General features: G+C 41.6%; 1 protein-coding gene across 1 annotated transcript in view; it reads right to left on the reverse strand.

Annotated features, from left to right (window-relative positions):
- Positions 1–1,742: 1,742 nt before the first annotated feature.
- The window catches only part of LOC148532542 (uncharacterized), a 34,416-nt gene continuing 11,826 nt past the window's right edge, over positions 1,743–24,332 (reverse strand). The window contains exons 3-6 of the mRNA XM_088467712.1: positions 12,376–12,687; positions 10,701–10,763; positions 10,554–10,616; positions 1,743–2,615 (exon numbers count right to left, since the gene is read on the reverse strand). Coding sequence (XP_088323838.1) covers positions 2,476–2,615; positions 10,554–10,616; positions 10,701–10,763; positions 12,376–12,687 — 578 coding nt within the window. The 3' untranslated portion in view covers positions 1,743–2,475. The remainder of the gene's footprint in view (positions 2,616–10,553; positions 10,617–10,700; positions 10,764–12,375; positions 12,688–24,332) is intronic.

The raw sequence follows: 24,332 nt of genomic DNA on the forward strand, positions 1-24,332 counted from the left end.
AAATCACCATCAAGTGTTTTGGTTTAGGATCTGGGTTTATTTTATTTTTTTTAATGATAAAAAGTTTTTAAAAACAGCTAAATTCATGTCAATTGTGCAATCCAATTCCCGAAATTCCGAATTAAAATCCGAATTCTGAACTGCATTTCGGACCTGTTCGATTCTCCTCATGAGATCAGACCCGCGACTCGGATCTGTCCGGATTCACGACGTTTAGGTGGATTCAGGATTTCAGAAGAACCGAACCGCACATCTCTTCTTTATACATATATTTTTTTCACACTGTGGGGTATATTTATCAAACCTTCTAAAGAAGATAAATTGAGGTGTAGATTCTATAATATGATAGCTGGGTTCTCATTGGTTGCTATGGACAACACCTACACTTGTCCTCACCCCCAGAGCTGACTATCTAGATTTATCATTGTATCTCACATTATTTGCTGGGGTTTTTTTCTGTGTTCCTATTTCTCAGAAACATATTGTTCTTGATCTAGAGGTGCTTCTTATTTGGAAAGGTGATAACCATATAAAAAGCCCACCTATATGCCACAACATATGATAATACATTTACTGCAACATGTAACTTAGAGAGCATAGAGTATGTGACGCGTTTCGCAAAGCAAAGGTCCTTTTATCATAATCTCAATGTGCAGAGCTAAGTATTTATTTAAGATACTGATCTATACATGCATTATAATGTGTAACATATTATTTTTTATTATTCTGTGTGATTTTTATTTCTTAGCCAAACACTTCTGTTATTTAGTGATCCATACTGTTAAGAATAACACAATAAGAAAGAAAAAAATTGTATCATAAATAATATAAAAAAATGCATCAAAGTAACAATGTAAATTCTTAAAATTAATAGATATTGTACAGTAGGCTGCGCCCCTTTTTTTTATATTACAGATATCTAAATGATTGTACAGAGTGAATCACAGGAGCTCTATACCATTCAGGGATTTATTCTCTGTATAAATTCCCCTTTGATTCATCTTAAGCTGTATATCTTCTATGGGTTCTGAAGATGAGGTTTTTCCTGTTTTTGTTTTGTATATATTTTTATATGATTAAAAAATTATATAACGTACAATAATATATTGCGTGTTTTATATATGATCGGAGAACACGTTTTGCTTATATTTTAGATATAATAATTTACAGATCATTATGTTTCAATACCTAAATATTTAACTGTTACATTTCACCTAAATTGATATATTTCTATAGAGTAGACACCAGGGGCACAGAGAGGGGGAGGCTGGTAGTGATAACTCGGGTCCGGGTCACCATGCCATAGCCATGCCCCAGAGTGTGCCCTGCCGCAAAGCATATACAGTTAAGAGAATACTTTAGCTATACCCACCCCTCCCCCCAAGCACCAGGGCCTCCCATGATTCTCAGCAGCCTCGCATAACACATAGCAATATCTGGAGACATCTTGTGACAACTTTTGCACTTTTTATAATAGACCCACAAAAGAAAGCGCCTTGCTGCACTCACTGCAGTTTTCTTTTATTTTCTGATTAAATGTAATTACGACAGTAATGTGCTAATTTTTAGTCAGATATGTCACTTTAACTGTACAGTTGTGTGTTTATCGCCAGTCATTGCTGCTGCTTAATTTACTGTATATACAGAAAGCCTGTTCTCCAAGCACCACTTTCCACTGATCAGCTGTGCAGAATCTGGATCAAGGTCCAATCCTCAGATATATCGCTTCTCGGTGCCTCTTAGCATTAGGGGAGATTATATGGGAGTTGATCCCAAGGCCACTCTTGTTATCTTAATCATATATTGCAATCAGAGAAATGCAGATAACAGTGCACAGTCACTTTAATAAAAAAAAACCCAATTATTTAGTACAATGCAATCATTGATTTTAAATCGCAGTCACAGCAGTTTAACCTTATTTGCATGAATGGGTGTGTCTTAGATACATTTGACCAATCAGAGGAAAGCTGCGGCTGTCATTATCATCATTTCACAGCTTGTACCAGAGTTTAAGTACCTGCAAGTCAGAACCCTCCAAAGCAATACATAATATGCCCCCTTTTGCAGGCCGTCTTGGCCATAAGTCACATTTAACGCGCCCACAACATACCCTTACTTTACTTTGGCCACCTCTATATGCCCCCTAAAACATCTGTATCAACCCCTATGCTGGTCATATGTGTCTTTTACGGTACATTCACGGAGATTGACCCGTTGATGCCTCTGTTTCAAGTTAACAAAGAAAAACTTTTAAGGGATCAGAAAGTGTCAGGATTTCCCCTCCATGCCAGTGGTAAAACAGCCAATTTTAATATACAGTAAGAAGAGAAACAATTCGGTTGCAGATTCCTATATCGGGAGATCCAGGTATCGGTACAACAGGGTAATCACAGAGATATCGCTTAAATGATACAAATTACAGAGGTTTGGTATTTCATCCCGTATAATCTCAGCCACCGCAACGATGTAGGATCTTCAGCCACTGTCAGGGGAGCGTTTCATGCTCTCTCCGGTCATGTGGTGGAGGAACACACAGCAGGTGAGACATAGCACACAGGCAGAGAGGGTCAGCCGTATAATATTCATCCTTTTATAATCGCCCTTCTGGTTCCTGGCTGAAATCAGAGGAAATAAAAATATAAATGCCATAAACGTTGTAAAACCAATTTATACATTGTAAAATGTCATACAAAGAACTGAAAGGAAAATGTCACACACAAAAAAAATTCCTAACTTGAAATAAATCAGACTGCCTTTAGTTTATCCAGAGAGAATAATTTATAATTGAGGAACCATCGTAGCAAGAGATCTGTCAGAAACAGCGTTCCCTTCACGCATGACTCAGAATCACACACAGTTTTACATACACGCTCATAGCACTCCCAGGACCCTCCCACGAGAGAGGGTGGTTCCTTGCGTCATCTGCGTCAGTGAACCGAGATTTTTCCTACTCATAATCAGCCCCTGTGAGACTTCCTACACCCACCTATGCTCATTTATGTACATTTCTAACTATGTCACTGCACTGGCCTGTAGCAGCCACCTCTTCTTTCACCATTTGGCCTAAGAGTCACCTAATACTTGACAATACCAATGCTTTCCTGTACCAGGATAAGCAAGTGCGACCAAAGTGTGACTGGAACAGAAGGGAAAGCCAGCTCACAGTAACAGAACAAGTCAGTCACAGGATTAAGGAAACAGGATTGCAGGATATACAAGACACAGGATCCATCCCACCACTGATCGCAGCAGTGTTTAGCAACATCGCAAAGGTCAAAGCTCCGGAAAGTTTAGCATATGGTGTTTGCAGTCAAACCTCAAAAACTGCATTTTCGGAGGTTTGACCGCATTTTTCTGTATAGTGCATTCCGCTTTGAGACTGAATGCATGAAGATACGGAATAGAGGTAGGTAAGGCAAAGCTGAATAGTCCAGAAACAGACTGGGGCCAGAGACAAGGCCTCCCATGATTTAAAGGCCTTATATAAGCTAGGATACTGCACTCAGAGGCAACACAGGACCCACATACATATACTATCACTGTCCGGCACTAGAGAGGAGGAAACACAGGACCCACATACATATACTATCACTGTCCGTCACTAGAGAGGAGGAAACACAGGACCCACATACATATACTATCACTGCCCGGCACTAGAGAGGAGGAAACACAGGACCCACATACATATACTATCACTGTCCGGCACTAGAGAGGAGGAAACACAGGACCCACATACATATACTATCACTGCCCGGCACCAGAGAGGAGGAAACACAGGACCCACATACATATACTATCACTGCCCGGCACTAGAGAGGAGGAAACACAGGACTCACATACATATACTATCACTGCCCGGCACTAGAGAGGAGGAAACACAGGACCCACATACATATACTATCACTGTCCGGCACTAGAGAGGAGGAAACACAGGATCCACATACATATACTATCACTGTCCGGCACTAGAGAGGAGGAAACACAGGACCCACATACATATACTATCACTGCCCGGCACCAGAGAGGAGGAAACACAGGACTCACATACATATACTATCACTGTCCGGCACTAGAGAGGAGGAAACACAGGATCCACATACATATACTATCACTGTCCGGCACTAGAGAGGAGGAAACACAGGACCCACATACATATACTATCACTGTCCATCACTAGAGAGGAGGAAACACAGGACCCACATACATATACTATCACTGTCCATCACTAGAGAGGAGGAAACGCAGGACCCACATACATATACTATCACTGTCTGCCACTAGAGAGGAGGAAACACAGGACCCACATACATATACTATCACTGTCCATCACTAGAGAGGAGGAAACACAGGACCCACATACATATACTATCACTGCCCGGCACTAGAGAGGAGGAAACACAGGACCCACATACATATACTATCACTGCCCGGCACCAGAGAGGAGGAAACACAGGACTCACATACATATACTATCACTGCCCGGCACTAGAGAGGAGGAAACACAGGACCCACATACATATACTATCACTGTCCATCACTAGAGAGGAGGAAACACAGGACCCACATACATATACTATCACTGTCCATCACTAGAGAGGAGGAAACACAGGATCCACATACATATACTATCACTGTCCGCCACTAGAGAGGAGGAAACACAGGACCCACATACATATACTATCACTGCCCGGCACTAGAGAGGAGGAAACACAGGACCCACATACATATACTATCACTGTCCATCACTAGAGAGGAGGAAACACAGGATCCACATACATATACTATCACTGTCCATCACTAGAGAGGAGGAAACACAGGACCCACATACATATACTATCACTGCCCGGCACTAGAGAGGAGGAAACACAGGATCCACATACATATACTATCAATGTCCATCACTAGAGAGGAGGAAACACAGGATCCACATACATATACTATCACTGTCCGGCACTAGAGAGGAGGAAACACAGGATCCACATACATATACTATCACTGTCCATCACTAGAGAGGAGGAAACACAGGACCCACATACATATACTATCACTGCCCGGCACTAGAGAGGAGGAAACACAGGACCCACATACATATACTATCACTGCCCGGCACTAGAGAGGAGGAAACACAGGACCCACATACATATACTATCACTGTCCATCACTAGAGAGGAGGAAACACAGGATCCACATACATATACTATCACTGTCCATCACTAGAGAGGAGGAAACACAGGACCCACATACATATACTATCACTGTCCATCACTAGAGAGGAGGAAACACAGGATCCACATACATATACTATCACTGTCCGCCACTAGAGAGGAGGAAACACAGGACCCACATACATATACTATCACTGTCCATCACTAGAGAGGAGGAAACACAGGATCCACATACATATACTATCACTGTCCATCACTAGAGAGGAGGAAACACAGGACCCACATACATATACTATCACTGTCCGCCACTAGAGAGGAGGAAACACAGGACCCACATACATATACTATCACTGCCCGGCACTAGAGAGGAGGAAACACAGGACCCACATACATATACTATCACTGTCCATCACTAGAGAGGAGGAAACACAGGATCCACATACATATACTATCACTGCCCGGCACTAGAGAGGAGGAAACACAGGACCCACATACATATACTATCACTCCCCGGCACTAGAGAGGAGGAAACACAGGACCCACATACATATACTATCACTGCCCGGCACTAGAGAGGAGGAAACACAGGACCCACATACATATACTATCACTGCCCGGCACTAGAGAGGAGGAAACACAGGACCCACATACATATACTATCACTGCCCGGCACTAGAGAGGAGGAAACACAGGACCCACATACATATACTATCACTGTCCGGCACTAGAGAGGAGGAAACACAGGATCCACATACATATACTATCACTGTCCGGCACTAGAGAGGAGGAAACACAGGACCCACATACATATACTATCACTGTCCGGCACTAGAGAGGAGGAAACACAGGACCCACATACATATACTATCACTGTCCGGCACTAGAGAGGAGGAAACACAGGACCCACATACATATACTATCACTGTCCGGCACTAGAGAGGAGGAAACGCAGGACCCACATACATATACTATCACTGTCCGGCACTGGAGAGGAGGAAACGCAGGACCCACATACATATACTATCACTGCCCGGCACTAGAGAGGAGGAAACACAGGACCCACATACATATACTATCACTGCCCGGCACTAGAGAGGAGGAAACACAGGACCCACATACATATACTATCACTCCCCGGCACTAGAGAGGAGGAAACACAGGACCCACATACATATACTATCACTGTCCGGCACTAGAGAGGAGGAAACACAGGATCCACATACATATACTATCACTGTCCATCACTAGAGAGGAGGAAACACAGGACCCACATACATATACTATCACTGTCCGGCACTAGAGAGGAGGAAACACAGGACCCACATACATATACTATCTCTGCCCGGCACTAGAGAGGAGGAAACACAGGACCCACATACATATACTATCACTGCCCGGCACTAGAGAGGAGGAAACACAGGACCCACATACATATACTATCACTGTCCGGCACTAGAGAGGAGGAAACACAGGACCCACATACATATACTATCACTGTCCGGCACTAGAGAGGAGGAAACACAGGACCCACATACATATACTATCACTGCCCGGCACTAGAGAGGAGGAAACACAGGACCCACATACATATACTATCACTGTCCGGCACTGGAGAGGAGGAAACGCAGGACCCACATACATATACTATCACTGCCCGGCACTAGAGAGGAGGAAACACAGGACCCACATACATATACTATCACTGCCCGGCACTAGAGAGGAGGAAACACAGGACCCACATACATATACTATCACTCCCCGGCACTAGAGAGGAGGAAACACAGGACCCACATACATATACTATCACTGTCCGGCACTAGAGAGGAGGAAACACAGGATCCACATACATATACTATCACTGTCCATCACTAGAGAGGAGGAAACACAGGACCCACATACATATACTATCACTGTCCGGCACTAGAGAGGAGGAAACACAGGACCCACATACATATACTATCTCTGCCCGGCACTAGAGAGGAGGAAACACAGGACCAGCCACACAGCAGAGCAGAAACAACATCAGACATGAGGCTTCTCACATCATTTTATTGTTACCTTCAAATATATTGTTCTGGGTAATTGAAGGTTTGTAGAGATTTCCATATAAACTGAAACATACATTATTAGCATTTTATGAAAGCAGCGTGGAATGGTGAGTAAAGGAAAGAAACAATTACCCTATGCCTGAATATGAATGGTGGTTTGCATGCAGGATATTATATGGCAGCATATAGCATGATGACAGTGTATGTACTGGTACAAAGTAGACAGAAAAGAACAGAAACACTGAGAGACTCGCTATGACTCATAGTGTCCTCTGTAAAACAAACACAAAAGAGATTAATATATAACAATAATCCTGCATGGTATTACCTAGCTTTTAGTAAAGTACATAAATCAGGATGATGAACAACTATGGATTCTGCACCAATTGTGCACATGGCAGAGATATACACAAACCACCATCATTCCCAGTCCCTTAATGTACAGGTAGTCTGTGATGTGCAAATATGTATCAGGTGTGTTATATCAAGCAGTCATCCCTCTATGTTACATTTGATAATGGTGATGACTTCTAAGGGGCCTATTCACTAAGCAGTATTAGGAGAAAGAGTTAAAAGTGATAAGGTACCAGCCAATCAGCTCCTAACTGTCATCTCACAGGCTGTGTTTGAAAAATGACAGTTGGGAGCTGATTGGCTGGCACCATAACACTTTCTTATCACTTTTCACTCTGTCTCTTAACACTGCTTAGTAAATAGACCCCTAAGTGAGAGTTCATAGAAGGGAGTTTTAAAAGTGATGTTGCCCATAGCAACCAATCAGACTCTAGCAATTATCTTCTAGAAGGTGCTAGTTAAATGTAGAATCTGATTAGTTGCTATGGGCAACATCACTTTTAAAATTCTTCTAAAAACTCTCACTTTAGTAAATTTACCCCTATGTATGTCTCTTCATTGTTGCGTTTCTGTTGTTAAATCAAACAATATGCTTCACATTTTTTGGTTCCCTATCTCTGTCTGATCTAACAAATGTTTGCTATGTCTTTCTTTTTGGCTAATTCTGGCTTATGACACCTTTTGTAGTGCCCTCAAATTACTGCAGCACACATATATATTTTTAAGTCTACATTGCCACCAGATGTATGATAGAAAGTTTCTCTGGTCTTATGAGGTCCAGGTTTAAGTGCCTTGATAAGCCTGGTAATGTTCTCCTCTACTCTCCTGCAAAAGTCTCAGATATTGTGGTGGCTTGCTGTCTGCTGCTTCATTTTTCATTATAACGTCCTCTGCTTTTGGATTATGTATTAGACAGCAAACAAATAGTCTAGAGAAGTGATCGACACTTATCTCATGTTAGCATATATAGGTATTAGACTTTTTGTTGGGAATTAGTTATGTAATGAAAAAGAAAAAGCTTTATGTTAATATTCTTATTTGTGTCCCATGCCAATGTATGATGTGTTAATAATTGAATATTATTGTCTGTCAATAAAGACTAAACAGATAAATGTTGAAAATGTAACTTCTTTATATTGTGTCTGTAAAATAGACATACAGTATATTTGGTGATTGTGCTTTTCAAATAAAAAAAAAAATGTATTTACTTTTTTGTTTAGTATAACGAAAAATATATTTGTTTTATGCATTAACTTAATGCGGTTCGTGGGATATTTTTGCCATGAAAATTGGAACAACTCAGTTTTATCAATTAGAAAGAGCAAGTTGCGAGCATCACAGTGATGTTGCGCGTTAATTCCACAGTGTGCAAACAATGCAAAGTGCATGAAAGAGATGAAAGAGTAGGTAAGTCCTCCTGAGTCCCCAAAAAGTGGAAAATAAGATAGCAGGGTTGTGTAGCAATCTGTTAGTGGTCGTAAGCAAAGTATTGGAGGCCGTTATATTGTATCAAATGGTTTATTTTTTTATAACTTTTATAAATAATGGAAAAATGAAAGCCGCAATGTGTTTTTCAGTGAATAAAAGTGTTTACAAAATTTTGGGGTACATTCAAAATTCTCTAATCAGATTCTTAAGGGTTTATATACAAGTTTGTAACATATTGTGAAAAAAAACACTTAAAAATCCCTTCTGCAAATTCCTAAACAATTTTCCCATCAATACAACACCCAACATACATGTCCTACATTGTATAAGACATTTTTCTGCTTTCTATGAGCAATGACCTGTTTCTTTTTGGTCACATTTTCCTGTATAAACTAGAGATGTGCGGTTCGGTTCTCCTGAAATCCAAATCCACATGAATTTTATGAATCCAGACAGATCCGATTTGCGGTTCGGCTCTCCTGAGGAGATCAGGATAAATTTGAGTTGTGGTTCTGATCTTCCAGTGGTTCAGAATTCCAATTTTAAATCCGGATTTCGGATTGCAAAAATTATATGATTTTATGCATTTTTAAAAACTTTTTATCATTATTTTTTAAAAATCCAGATACAAAACTAAAATTAAAACACTTGAGTGCCCAAAACATGAAGATAAATCCAGGTCCAAAACCAAAACGTGGGGATCAGCGCACATCTCTAGTTTAAACAGATCTAAATACTTTCATGAACATTGCGAGGGGTTTCCCAGGGGCACCTGTTATCCTTATTAAACAAAGGATTGTTCCCGATTGTCACCCACTCTGGAGACGGGAAATAAAATCTGATATTCCGTCCGTTAAATTACCTTAACATGATTTCTAACTGAAAAGCAAATGTCGCGGACGTCGTGAGGCTAAACTCAGGTCACCATGGCCCCACCTCCTGCTACACAAAGCCATGGGAGGCTGCAGTGATGTGATTCGCCTCATCAAGCCTCCAGACCACCTACATCACTAGGGAAGTTAGTGGCATCCGGGAGGTTGGCCTAGTCTTTCCAGAATTTGGAAGAGCCATCCAAAATTCGGAAGTCTCTGGGCCATACCAGGGGACAAAATGCAAAAATGGTCCAGACAAACTAATTTTTTTCCCATTTAAAACCCACATGTTGCATAGAGGGGAAGCATCTGAAAACTGCTTTATTTAGAATAGTTCCATATGCAACATGTTACATTACTGATGTTGTATATCAAACATATAAATGCGAACAGTGGCAGATTTTAACGCAAAGCTTCAGCCCCCCCTCCCCCAGTAAAATCTCCACCCACAGGGACTGCCTAGCAGGGCCAGTGACTAACCTTTGAAAGCAAAGTCACTCCCCTGCTATCATGGCAGCCCTTCCCAGCTTGTAGGGGCTGCAGCCGGTGCAGTCTCTAGAAGCCAGCTGGCTTGGTAATTTGTGCGCGATCATGATCCTGTGCATGAGCACAATTACAGACCCCCCCCCTCCGGCTGGTAAAGGCAGGAACAGCCGCTGAATATGACATCATTTTCTATCACTCACCAGCTCCAGTTCCGTTGGGGGCCCGACTCATGTAAGGTGGTGGGTTTGATCTTCTTGTGGATTCTGCAGATAGTATTTTTTTTTTTAGAAAAATTCTAATTGTAAAATAAATTATATATATATTAGTTTTGGTAAGATTGCACTCACCAGTTTGTAAACCAGTGGTGGCTTGACTTGTGGAAGGCCGGGGACTGGTCCTTCTTGGCGACTCTGTGGATTATTGTACACATATTTAGTTGTACAGTGGTTAACATGTTAAATGGAAAAAAATGAAAGTTAGGAGCTGATTGGCTGGGACTTATCTTTTTCCATTTCATCTCTCTCCAAGGCTTAGTGAATATCAGAAAACCCAATATCAGAAAACCTTTTTCTACAGGGCCGCACTGTCCTCTTTGAGGGCCGCAGAAACTTCTCTGAGTCTCAGACATTTTTGCCACAATTGCTGTCTCCGCCTTAGAGGAGCCCGGGCTGCTGACTTCCTGGTTGCCCCCCAGCCAGACGGGAGGTGTGTGATGGGACAAGGTGGGCGGTGCGGGGATGTGCTGTAGCAAAGTGGGAGGGGCAGGGGGCATGGCACCGTGATTGCATCATCAATGCCATAGAAAGCCATGATCCCCGGGATTGTGAAGGGGCGGACAGGGCTACGATAATTCAATTCACTCAGGGTGTGAGCAGGGGTGGTAAGTGGGGCACAGATCCTGGGATACTAGTCTTCTCCTCCCGGCACGGGAGAGTCATCTGAGATTCTGGAGTCTCCCGGATGTTGCAGGAGAGTAGTCGAGTTTGTGGCTGCCTGATTCCCCAATATAAATTCACCGCTGGGGATGATGGCAGACGGCAGCACACAGTCCTCAACCATAAAGTACCAACCTATCAGCTCCTAACTGCCATGTTACATGCTGTGATTGAAAAATGTCAGTTAGGAGCCGATTGGTTGGTACTTTATCACTATCCATTTTATCTTCAAGGCTTAGTGCATCGTCCCCCATGTGAGAACCTGATATTTCCCCTTGGCTTGGTTTTCTTACACTGGCTCCCTTCTCCTCTCTCCCCTAATCCCCCCATCTTATCTCCTCCCCAACTCTGCCCTTCCCATATCTCTCTCCATTAACCACAAGGTACTAAAAACTGAACTAAAGGCAAACACAGAGGACAAAATACAATAACACTGGAGCCACTCATAACACCTGACACACAAGTGACACACTCACAGGGCTTAAGAAATAATGGACACCGTGCAGTAATGCAGACAGACCACAAGAATCAAAACGCCTGCCCAATAAATGCCATCACCCTGCTGGCTCCGCTAATCCCGCTCCTCTCTCTAACGATAGCTAGACAGCGCTGGAGATTTATCCCATTTGTATGGTCATATGGCCTCAGCTTTGTCAGCCTTCTGTGACCCTCCATGCAATAAATCTACAGCTAATAGCTCCCCAGTCCCTTAACCCACCAAAGCAGCCATCAGCTTTTGTCATTTATCTAGCACAAGATAGAAGCTGATTGGTTACTTTGGGCAAGTTCCGCACTTTATCCCTCTTCAAGACTTGATACATCTCCCCCTCCCACATGCCCGCTGCTATGTCACTGGTGAGCAACAAAAGATTTCCCACTATTAAGATACATAAAAGATTTGATAAGGACATGGATGAATATATATTTAGAACGGGATGTAGTACATATCCTGGCGGACGAGATGCCAGCCATCGATATATCGCCGCCATTGGGATCTTCAGCTGTCGTGCTTCCGGGGTCGGAAGCCGCCGGCATTTCATACCCAACCCATTTAGAAAACACAGACCAAATAATGACAATAACTTACCGTGCACGGTGAGATCATACAGCTGGGTGCATTGTCCTGATGTCTGTCTCCGTATATTAGCTGTGTAGATCCCTTGGTCGTCTCTGGATATATTCTTTATAATTAAGGACCCATCAGCTGTGGCATTCAGTCGTCCTTTATATAGGTTATTAAGGACCGTGATAGGTGTACCCGGCTCTGTTATAACAATGTGTCTCATCCCAGTCACCCAGGAGATGTCTCTGATCCCAGTCTGACCCACAGACAGCGTCACATCCCCTCCCTCTGTGCCGGACACGTTTCTTCTCTCTCCGCAGGATGCACCTGACACACCTGATGCAGAAATGTACACAGATTTATCAGAGATATAATAAGATCAGAGGTTCCCTCCAGCATCAGTTATTGGAGAACAATATTCTCAGATACCAGGGACCTTTATGTCCTGAAATGTATGTAGCCAACAGAAGTTTCTTCTTACAGACAGATTGACAATTGGACAATGTGACAATTAATTTACTGGCCTTATTTATTGACCCAATGGTGTAAAGCAGGGATACTGGTGGGATACAGAGCACAACATTAAAAGCCTAATAGTGTACATTTCTTGTAAATAATAAAAAGATGTACACCCTGATAAAGAATCCAGCAGAAAATGTTTGCACACACAAAGGGTATTTATACAACTAGCGCAGAGTTTACTGGAAAATGTTTCGGTAACCCACAGCGCACTAGAAGAAATCCAATTCCAAGTAGATCGGCTCTTAGTGCTCACAGAGCTTATTTTTTTTGCATAATAATCTGCTTAGTTTTCGTTAGTAAAATTATGACATATCTACAAATCACTGTCTTTGAGAAAAGCACAATCAGCGGAGAAACGCGTCAGTAATATCTGGGTTATCGCTTTGCCTGACAGTAGATCGATTCAGCAGCACTTTATTCCCAGGAGAAAGCTGGAGTAAGGACTTTGCTTCACTGTGACGGTACAATCCTGCGCCCATGGACCGGAGACACCGGAGGGACTCACAAACCAGGGAGGTGGTTTTACCTGAGCTGCAGATTTCCATAAAAACACTTTCACAGAATAGGGGGGTATTTATCAAAGCTCAGAGAGAGATAAAATTGTGTGAGATAAAGTACCAACCAATCAGCTCCTAATTGTAATTGTTTTTTTTCAAACATGACAGTTAGGAGCTAATTGGTTGGTACTTTATCTCACACAATTTTATCTCTCTCCGAGCTTTGATAAATACCCGGCTTTTACATCTCTTTACATTTAACGAAAAGTATTTCCCATTGGAAATCTGAATTTTACATTCTGCTGCAGCTCTGAGGCTGTACTCATAAACTGATGTGCTAAGTGCATCACGTAACCGCCATATTCTCTGGGGTTACTAAAAGGTACCTGTAGTGAATTCATTAACCTAACCCGTTATAAGTGTTTTTAACGTCATTTGTCAGTCGTGGATTTATTATGTTATATTATTTTTATGTGCTGTTTTAATAAATTATTGTCATTTGCGGTACATTGGGGATAGTTATAATAGCTTTAAGCGCAGGTTAGTAATTTATATCTATAAACCACCCCAGATGTCTCTGGTAACATGCCTTACAGACACACAGGCACACAGCACACTACAGAGTAATTATCGGGGCTTGGGACTTACCGTTGTGAAGATATAGGAACACTAAGCTGTATAAGAAGAGAGTTTCCATGTCTGAGTGTATAAGGCGAGATGTTCTCCCTACTAGTATAACTGCATGTAACACATTACTGAGAGAACACACTAACTGCAGCTCGGATGTGGTGCTGGCTGGTCTCCTCCTGCCATCCCCTTCTCTGAGCGCTGAGACCACTGATCAGCACCTATCGTCTGCAGAGGAGAGGAAGCCACTAGGTGGGTGGATGAGAGTTTAAGTTTTGCTTTTGAAAGCCCACATGCTAATGGTTTCAATTCCTTTACCAACCCTCCCTACCAGAGCTGGCGTTAGAGTAAGTACAATAAATGACTCATCTGATCGCTAGAACCAGCCTGCTGTGATGCCACATAGATCAGTATATAAAGCACCCGTAGCCAATCACAGATCCTCTATCCAATTATCAGTGGGAGAGACAGACAGCAGCATTGGAGAATCACACCACCCCTTGTTCCTAGTGATTATAGTATGCCGAACCGGCCAACGCGGGACTCCGGATAGGTAACTATAATAATTATATGGGTGCACTGCACACCTCACACCCATTATAGATATCATAGATACACCAAAGCCTGCAGGACTCCGGATAGGTAACTATAATAATTATATGGGTGCACTGCACACCTCACACCCATTATAGATATCATAGATACACCAAAGCCTGCAGGACTCCGGATAGGTAACTATAATAATTATATGGGTGCACTGCACACCTCACACCCATTATAGATATCATAGATACACCAAAGCCTGCAGGACTCCGGATAGGTAACTATAATAATTATATGGGTGCACTGCACACCTCACACCCATTATAGATATCATAGATACACCAAAGCCTGCAGGACTCCGGATAGGTAACTATAATAATTATATGGGTGCACTGCACACCTCACACCCATTATAGATATCATAGATACACCAAAGCCTGCAGGACTCCGGATAGGTAACTATAATAATTATATGGGTGCACTGCACACCTCACACCCATTATAGATATCATAGATACACCAAAGCCTGCAGGACTCCGGATAGGTAACTATAATAATTATATGGGTGCACTGCACACCTCACACCCATTATAGATATCATAGATACACCAAAGCCTGCAGGACTCCGGATAGGTAACTATAATAATTATATGGGTGCACTGCACACCTCACACCCATTATAGATATCATAGATACACCAAAGCCTGCAGGACTCCGGATAGGTAACTATAATAATTATATGGGTGCACTGCACACCTCACACCCATTATAGATATCATAGATACACCAAAGCCTGCAGAGCTCAACATTTGTACATCTGTGTGTGACTGACACTGCAATTTAAAAGGGATCCGCCTGCGGCTTTTCCTTACGCCGAGTTCCGTTGGGCCTCATCTGCATCTGTGCATGTGTGTAACGCCAATTCCTGTGCAGGTAAAGTCACAGCGGCTCAGTGTGACAGGTATCTCACGCGGTATGGCGTAAAGACACCCAGTGTATAAGGACATATCTGTATACAAGATCTATTCATTCCAAAATCCCTCAACCCACATCTCATTAGAGAACCCTGGATAACCGCCTCTGACACGACATCGCTTGTAGCTCTTCCTTATGGGGAACTCTGCTTTAGCCACAATCCCAAACCCAGGAGACAAGGTTTCACCATACTTTCTACATGCTGCACCCTGTGAGTCGTACCCCCGCCAGCCATCGCCATCTTTTACTATAAAGTCCACAATTTTCATTTACACTCCATTCTCCCCCTTCATACTGATGTCACTGAGCGTGTCCCAGGACCAGTCCCAACTTCAAGTCAACGTTGCTCCCCTATTTCCTATCCTTTAACCGACTTAAGTCCTCCAAACATCTGGCGACCGTTTCAGGGATTTTCCGATTGGCCCAGAAATACCATTCAGCAGCTATCGATGATCATCAATATGTCAAGGAATCTGTGAAATTCTTCATGTTAAAAATCTCGATTTGCTGGTCCCGATTATATTTTGGTTGGGATTGGCAAATATAGGAAATCCAACTCCGGCATCTGGGGATCAGGGAATTGCCCGAATACATTGCAGATGTATGGAAGCCTTTACTCTCATAGTAAATATGATTGCAATATTTATGTTGACAATAACAGTGTCTCTGATGCCACATTTCACATTAGTTTAACCTTTTCTTAAAAATGTTTTTATTTGAAGATACAAGAAAAACTAGTTGTACAGTATATACATTTACCTACTGACTGTAGAAATAAGGTGACAGCCTGGTCTAGTTCAGAAAACACGTTGTCATAGGCTCTCGGGGAAGTGTGTGTGTGTGTCTGTCTGTCTGTCTGTCTGTGTTCAGAGAAATCACAAGTATCACGGATGTGAAAGCAAGTCAGATTTATTTATACAGACAGGGTACAGAGCAGGACATCAGAGACGGGAGACACAGGATCAAACAAGGCTCAGTAGTGAATTAGGCTAGGAAAGGCACATCGGATATACTGCAGATAGAAACAGGGCACTTTGTAATACTGATACAACAAAGTCTTCAAATGAATAGCAGTATGCAGGTTGGAGCGAGAAGTCTATAACAGATCAGACTATACAGGCAATGTGAGTAGCAGATACACAGATAATGGAGATTGCAGATAATAACTGAGGAAGATGGATATGGTCTTACCAAGATGTACCAGGATAACTGGACGGAATGCCAGTATAGGGAACAGAACTCAGAACTAGCAGGACAAGTAGTACAGGAACCTGGAGCAGATGAATAGTGAACTGATTGCAGTATGCAGCAGATATGATTCCCAAGCAGCAGGATTAGACCAATTATACAGGTACAAGCTTAAGGCCCCCGTACATCAGCAATTGATTGTGACAATTCTGTAATTTGCAATCAATTGTGTATAAAAATCTGCAATGTATGGGCTTCACAGATCGCAGATTGGAATTGTTAAATCAGATTGCCCAACATGTTGGATGTCACAGATGGATTGGGGCTGTAGATTGCTAGTCTAGTCTATGGAGATGATCAGCAGATTTGCAGACCGTTACTAATAAAATGATGGAGCCTTTTAAGATTGGCAGATCTGTGTTTGCTGCAATCGATCTGCAAATCACTGAAAAAGATCTGTAGTGTATGGGCGCAGATTGCTAGATTGGGAAATCCTAACATCGGGCAATAAATCTTCAAATTGTTCAATTGTGGTTTTCAGATTGCTGATGTATGGGGGCCTTTACTTGTATGAAAGTGAGCCGGATATAGGGAGACAGGTTCAGGCTACTTGTATGCAGATAACTGGCTAATTGATGGTTGCACAGTGTAGAATGAATACTGGAACTTGCAGACTGAAGACAATATAGCAGATATTGTAAACGCAGACAATACTAGGCACTGGGTAAACACAGCAGGTTTATCGTCAGCAGACTGTGAGCAGAAGGAACTTGGATTAATATTGCAGGGTTTGCAGACATCTGAAGATTGATAGCAGAAAGTATGTGGCTTGGTAACTAAGGTCTGGAGCCAGGACACAGAGCTAGGAGCCACCTCCAGAGAAGTCTGACATGGGTAATAGACACAGGGGTTCTGACATGATGATCTGGCTCAGATCGGAGGGATCAGCAAGAGGCAGTCCCAGGTGAAGCTCATAGCTGTTAGATTAGCAATGAAGCCAGGCTACATACTCACAGAATGTGACCAGACTGGCTAGATTAGAACACGATCAGTAGTATCACTGGGGAGAGCAGCGCCGCTGGTAGGACAGAGGTAAAGCAGCGGATAGTGACACGTCAATTCAGTGCAAGTTTTTGTGAAACGCAATAATTTTATGCAGTAAAAAGAGGAGGAGAAGATGGGAGGACAGAGGAGTAAGATATTAGTGGGAGGGGGTTTTCCTTAAATGAGAGGGGTAATATAGGGTTACAAAATAATACTAAAATCTTAGCAATATAACAAAGATTAATAATACAAGATTAAAATAACCCAATTTTATTTAGAATTTCAGCAGATGTTATGGGTGTCAAATGCAAGTTTATGAGGCTCTTGTAGAATACCTTTGCCATGTAGGTTATTATTTCCTCACTGTTATTATAAACCATATTCTATTTTTAACTTCGATCAAGGGCAGCAGTGAGGATTGCTCCCAGTACCGGATTTCCCAGGATTGATATATTATGTCTCCAGTCAGAATGCCGACATTCATTAGATCGACATGAGAATGTGTCGAGATTCGTGTCGGCATTGATATGATGCCAACACAGAAATGGTGACAATGTGCTATTACTGTGATTCTATCCCTAACTGTAATGCAAACGGCGACATTTTGTCAATGTCGACATTTGTGGTGTCGACATTTATTATGTTGGCATTTTAACTGTGTCAACATCATGAATGTCCACATCCCATATTTCTCTATCATGCTTTTAGTTGCTTGAATAACATGGAAAGTGAGTTTCTAGACTACAATCGTATTACAGAATACCACAGAGATTGTCTAACGGAACTGTGCTTTGCAATAGCTGCTGGCAATTCGGCCAACAAATGGAAACAATTTTTTCATATAACAGTCACAGATGATTGAAGTCTCCACTTTGGTCACATCTGACAAGGGAGGAATGGAATTTAACTGGTGCAAATTACCACCTTTACATTGCTTTTCTAGTGTACATTGGTTTGACTATTTCCGTCTATGGGGTGGTGACAGGTATAAGTCTCTTCCCCAGTCTGTTTCATAATTGATTACTATATCTAATTGAAAGGAACATAACAGACTAAAAAGAACAGATATACTTCCCTCTCTCTTTGGGATATAATAATACATTGTTCATAACTACTGAGGTCTAAATCATTGGTCACCCAAGGGGATTTGTAGGGAAAATTGCACTTGGATGTATTCGAGTTATTCGTTAGATGTACTACATACAAAGATACTAATGTAATCCACAGTGATGCATCCCCCAAATCACATCCCAGTCTAGCAGTTTGCTGCAGGTTTTCCAGGAATAAGACAGACTCCCCAAAAAGGCCTGAGGAAAACCTAAGTGGTCTCATATAGGAGTCAACGGGATGGATATGAGGTGAGATCCTTACACTTAATACTTATCATTAAATGGAACAGAACTTGGTAGTCGGTTTATCTGAATATTATCTGTCTTCCAGACCATAAAGGGGCCAAGGCTGATACTAGAGAACAAACTCTACCTTCACCTGTTTCAGTGTGCATCCACAAAAGTGAAGTGAACCGTGCTAGGATTTAGTTTATTTGAGTGGTATAATAATATTTCCATGTGGCCTTTGTCCCCATCGTTTGAACTTCTGGTTACAAAATGTGAAATTTCACTTTGCAGTGTTAAAATAAACCAAATACATTTTGAGATAGGTTTCTGAACTTGAAAAAGACACAACATTTTCGGTAAAAATGTCCTCTTGACCGTCACCCATCCTATTGAACCAGGAGATGAAATTCTGCCTCCACGCATACAGATCTGTGAGCAGAGGGGATCCTCTTGTAATGGCTCATAATACAGATATGTACATATTGTTCTATAAAAAAGCCTTTTCAGCCTTGTATGTACTGTGGGGGAGACATACCTAGCCTTGAAGAGAGATATAGTGGACGGCGATAATATACCAACCAATCAGCTCCTAACTGTCATTTTTTAAACACAGCCTGTACCATGACAGTTAGACGCTGATTGGTTGGTACTATATCTCTCTCCACGGCTTAGTACAAATGCACCTTGCATTTTTCTGTCCATTACAGTAGGGTGATTCAGCTGGCACTTCCATAGGACAGAGCAGAATCAGCTTTTTGGAGTTAAAGCACAGAAGCTGCTAGAACAGGTTCCATCGGCTTTTGGTCTTCATTGTATCTGCCCCTAAGCGACACCCCCCAGTGCATAACATTCCAATGTGATATTGCATTATTATTCTTCTAAAAAGTATATATATGACATTAGTAATAAAGAAGAACAAATTAGGATTATTATAAACTTGAAAAAGTATATTTATTTTAGATAAATATCAAACTTGCTAAATATTAACTTTCATTGGGCAATCTAGTAACAAGATCCAAGTGCAGAATATTGATACTATGAGCCATATATTAAGCAATAACCCTTCTTCTATAAAAACAAATAGTCTATGGATTAAACACAGGATAATCGTGGCTCCTGGGCAAATGGGAGACCTCTTTGGTATTTTAAGGTTTAGCTTGAACCCCAACAATGCTTTTCTGTTGCCCTTTGTGGGAGGGATTTGCTGATGTCCCCTTGCAGAGGACATTTCCAGATAGAGGGTTCTGATGGCAATGAGAGGTCAAGCCTAGTTAAGAGGACATCTGGATGGAAGATCTACATTGTCTACATAGACAGTCAATAGGTCGACACCAGATGGTTGACAGGAAATAGGTTGACAGGGTCAAATGGTCGACAGTTAAAAAGTCACCATGGATTTAGATCGACATGGTCAAAAGGTCGACACATGGTTTTTCATGATTTTTAGGGTTAGGGTTAGGATGAGGTTTAGGTACTTGGTGCAGGGTTAGGCTGTGAAAGGGGATGGTTAGGGTTAGAGACTGCGGAACGGGATGATTAGAAACTAGTGAGAGGGTTAGGGTAAGGATAAGGGTTAAAATAACAAAACAAATGTTTTAACCTTTTTCCATAGTTATCGTATACACTCAGTCTCCACCTTTGCCTGTGGATATTTCAGATAATACTAATTATGTAGACTGCCTCTTGCAGAAAAATGTGGTCAGTCCTGCATAATTCTTTCGCTTTGGCGTTTTTGAATAATAATTTGGAAGGTTGAGATGAAGAATTATCCAATCCCTTGTGATGTTTAACAAGACGTACCCTAATTAATTCTTTGGTTGTCACGATAAAGTTATAGCACTTCCATTACTGATTAATTACATGGAAACATTTTGTAGTACAGATGCTACTCGCTTAACAACCTACTCGAACTTACGACCAGCGCTCCGACCAGCCGGAACCCATAGTACAATGACTAAAATGTTACTCTGAATGTCTTTTTTTATAACTTTAATTGTACTGTACAGTATATAAGAGTTATGCAAAGTAAAACACAGTTACAGTATCAAGTTTTAGTTTCCTTTAGACCTTTTCTTTATTCAGAATAAATAAAATGATTACCTGTAATAAGTATATATGGCTCCTCATTTAGTGACCAACTCGTTTAACGACCTAGTCATAGGAACGGAACTTGGTCGTTAAGTGAAGAATGTCTGTATACTGCTTTTAAAAGAAAAGTTCCAGCCTAATATTGTATATTTGGTACATTGTGGCCCTCTAGTGGCAAAAGATACTACATCAGGGATGTTTCTAACCTCTGCTCTTGTGGTGCTTATACTGACTTGCAGTGGGCTCAGCATTAGTTCAAGTAAGAATGAAACTAAAGGAGTTAGGTAAAGCCACTATTTTTGGGCTGCAACACTGCCACCAGGGCCGGATTGAGGGCCACATGGGCCTGGAGCTGAAAATGACCAAGGGCCTATTATGAGAAGAGAGGAGGTGTGACCAGTGCTGTGTGGGTGTGGCCAGTGCCATGTGGGCATGTACACCCCTATACTCTTAGCCCCAATGTCTTCCTAAATATGTAAAATAAAAAAAATGCTTAATTTTGTGAGGTAAATAGAAATACAATTTTTATACTTATGATTTATGGCCGACTGTGTGGAGAGCAGATGGCCAGTCAACATCATGTTGTCATGGCAATGGGCCTATTTTTATGTGGAGGCCTGGAGCTGTAGCTCCATCCGCCCCATTGTTAATCTGGCCCTGACTGCCACAGTGTGGTGCTTGCTCTTCTTTGTTGGACCAATGTTATCTCTGTTGTACTGGTGGTAGTTAGGCATGGGTGTCCCCCCCCCCCCACACACCCTTACGATCTTTAACCAGGTTATATGCACATGATGGTTTGTGAGTGAATTATACTGTTTACAGTGTTTTGTGTAACTTTATGAATTACAAAAATGAACAAAAAAAATTAATGGGGTTTAGTACATGGAATTAGTGGACCCTACGCATTTCACCATAAGTATAGTGGGCTTCTTTAAAGATCATTGCTATGTCCATAACTGACTCCTCTTGTTTTTATAGTGACACGGTTAAGTTTATTACAGCCAAATGATGAATGATGGAGGCTGTAATTGGTTTGATCCTTTCCTCAAGGACTTAATTTGCTTGGATACAGCTAGATATATGTTGTTTGATATTACTAATCTATTGAGTCAATCTATACAGTAAATAGACGATAGGTTGTTACAATATAAAAATCTGAGCTTCTAAATGTGTTATGCAACATTAATAAATTGAGATAAATTAAAAGTTAGTGTCTTTCAGCTGCTCCTTATTTAAACCCATGGAGTTTAACTAAAATAATTTTTACTTCCATACTATGTAAGTGAGAGAGATCCAAGTTCAGAATATTGTAACATATCACTTATTTTTGCTTTTAAAATACAGTAATTATAAAAAAAACATACCTAACCCTATGTCTGGTGGAGTAAACAGAACTACAGTGTATAGCATGCAGCACTCAGCACTGTGTCTTGAGCTGATAGGGAGTTTATCTTATGAACTAATATACTAGGAGATAGGGATGGCCATCAACTATCAATAGTTAACAATCAACGATGGTTGACTACCCATGGCTTTGCCAACAATGACAGAGATCCAATGGTTCTCTGCCATTAATGGCAGACTAGGACCCAATGGTTTCCCCCCAAATGGCACACATCTTAGGCCCACCCCCCAGTGGTCTAAGCCCCACCCCCTATAATGATTGGCATGCGGGCCACCATGCCTGTCAGCATCAGTGGCCATCGAGTGGTGCAAACCTTCGATGGTTCACCACAGATGGGCTCGATGGTAATGACAGATGGAACCATCAATGGTTCCCATTGATGGACTGCCCACCGATGGCCATCCCTACTAGGAGAATGAATCATAACAATATAGTTCAGCTCCATACAATGCAAATGTCTGAGCGGAGCAGTGCAAACTGTAGTAGTTTAGAGGTACTGACTCATAACGAATGTATGAGAGCGCCGATGGGGAATGTATCATGTGACTTGTGAACTAAGGGCCCCATTTCTGAATGAGTTTGAGCTGTACTAAAGTCGTTGTGAATGTTATTTTTAGCTGCTGCTATTTATCGTTGTAGATAGCTTGTTGTCCTAATTTGTTCTCGCCAGGGTCCTGCTTCTGTTAATTTGCGGCCTAGCAGCAATGTGGTCCGGGCGGCCACCTCACATACACATAAAGCATGGCTGCTCTTAGCCCCTCTACACACTGCTCATTTCAGCTCTGCAGGCTCTGTGCTCAGGACACCTCTTACTAATGGCTGTGACAGCACAACTGTAATACAGCATCAGGGAATCACACATTAACTAATGTACACAGCAGCTTCTATACATACAAATCACAGAAAGAGTGTCACTTGTGCATATAGTGGTATATTCTATAGAGTAATACATCACAAAATGGCGCCCAACAAACAAAATATTCAAAAAAGCATAAAAAAAAGATAGATATGAGAGAAAAAAAACCCTTAACCTTAGCGGTAATGGTGGACACAGGTATAAGCTTCTGTCCACTCAAAGAAAATGTTTCCCCTTCAAGATCTCCTCCGCGTCCAGGCAGAGAGACTGCATGTATGCCAGGAAAAGAAAGACACAGCGGATGCATCGATTTCAGAAAAAAAAAACTGCATTCGTCAGCGCTGCTGGTATAAGAAAAACAGCCTAATATCAAATATGAACCACCTTTCTCCTGCGCACACTCAGCTGCTACAACCTAGTCAACCTGTCATGTGTCATTCATAAATTCAACAACTAAATCAATATAGGTGACTCTAGTTCAGCGCTTAACACTCAAATCCATATACTGTATTAGTCTTTATGATCAAAACTGGAATGGATGTGGATCCCAAGACGTGAAGCCCATTTCTTATTTTCCTAAAAAAAAATAAGGAAATCGACTTGTAGTAGCAATAAATAAACAAGATAGAATTATTTATCTTACTCACACATAGCACTCTTGTCTCCGGTATCTGAGCTGTGTGGGTTGGTAATGGTATCACACTCGAGATGTCCACAGCATACTAATGCCAATTAATAAATAGCAGGAAAACTTAATAAATTAGAGGAGTTTTATTTTTATTCATAAAAAACACAGATACACTGTACCACCACCACCTTAGAAGACACAGTCCTCATTCCTTTCCCATATAGCCACAATAAAAAAATGGGGGAATTCTTGGTACTCACTCCAGGTGTAG

Source organism: Taudactylus pleione, unplaced genomic scaffold (genome assembly GCF_031769625.1).
Source record: "Taudactylus pleione unplaced genomic scaffold, aTauple2 ptg000073l, whole genome shotgun sequence".
Taxonomy (NCBI): Eukaryota; Metazoa; Chordata; class Amphibia; order Anura; family Myobatrachidae; genus Taudactylus; species Taudactylus pleione.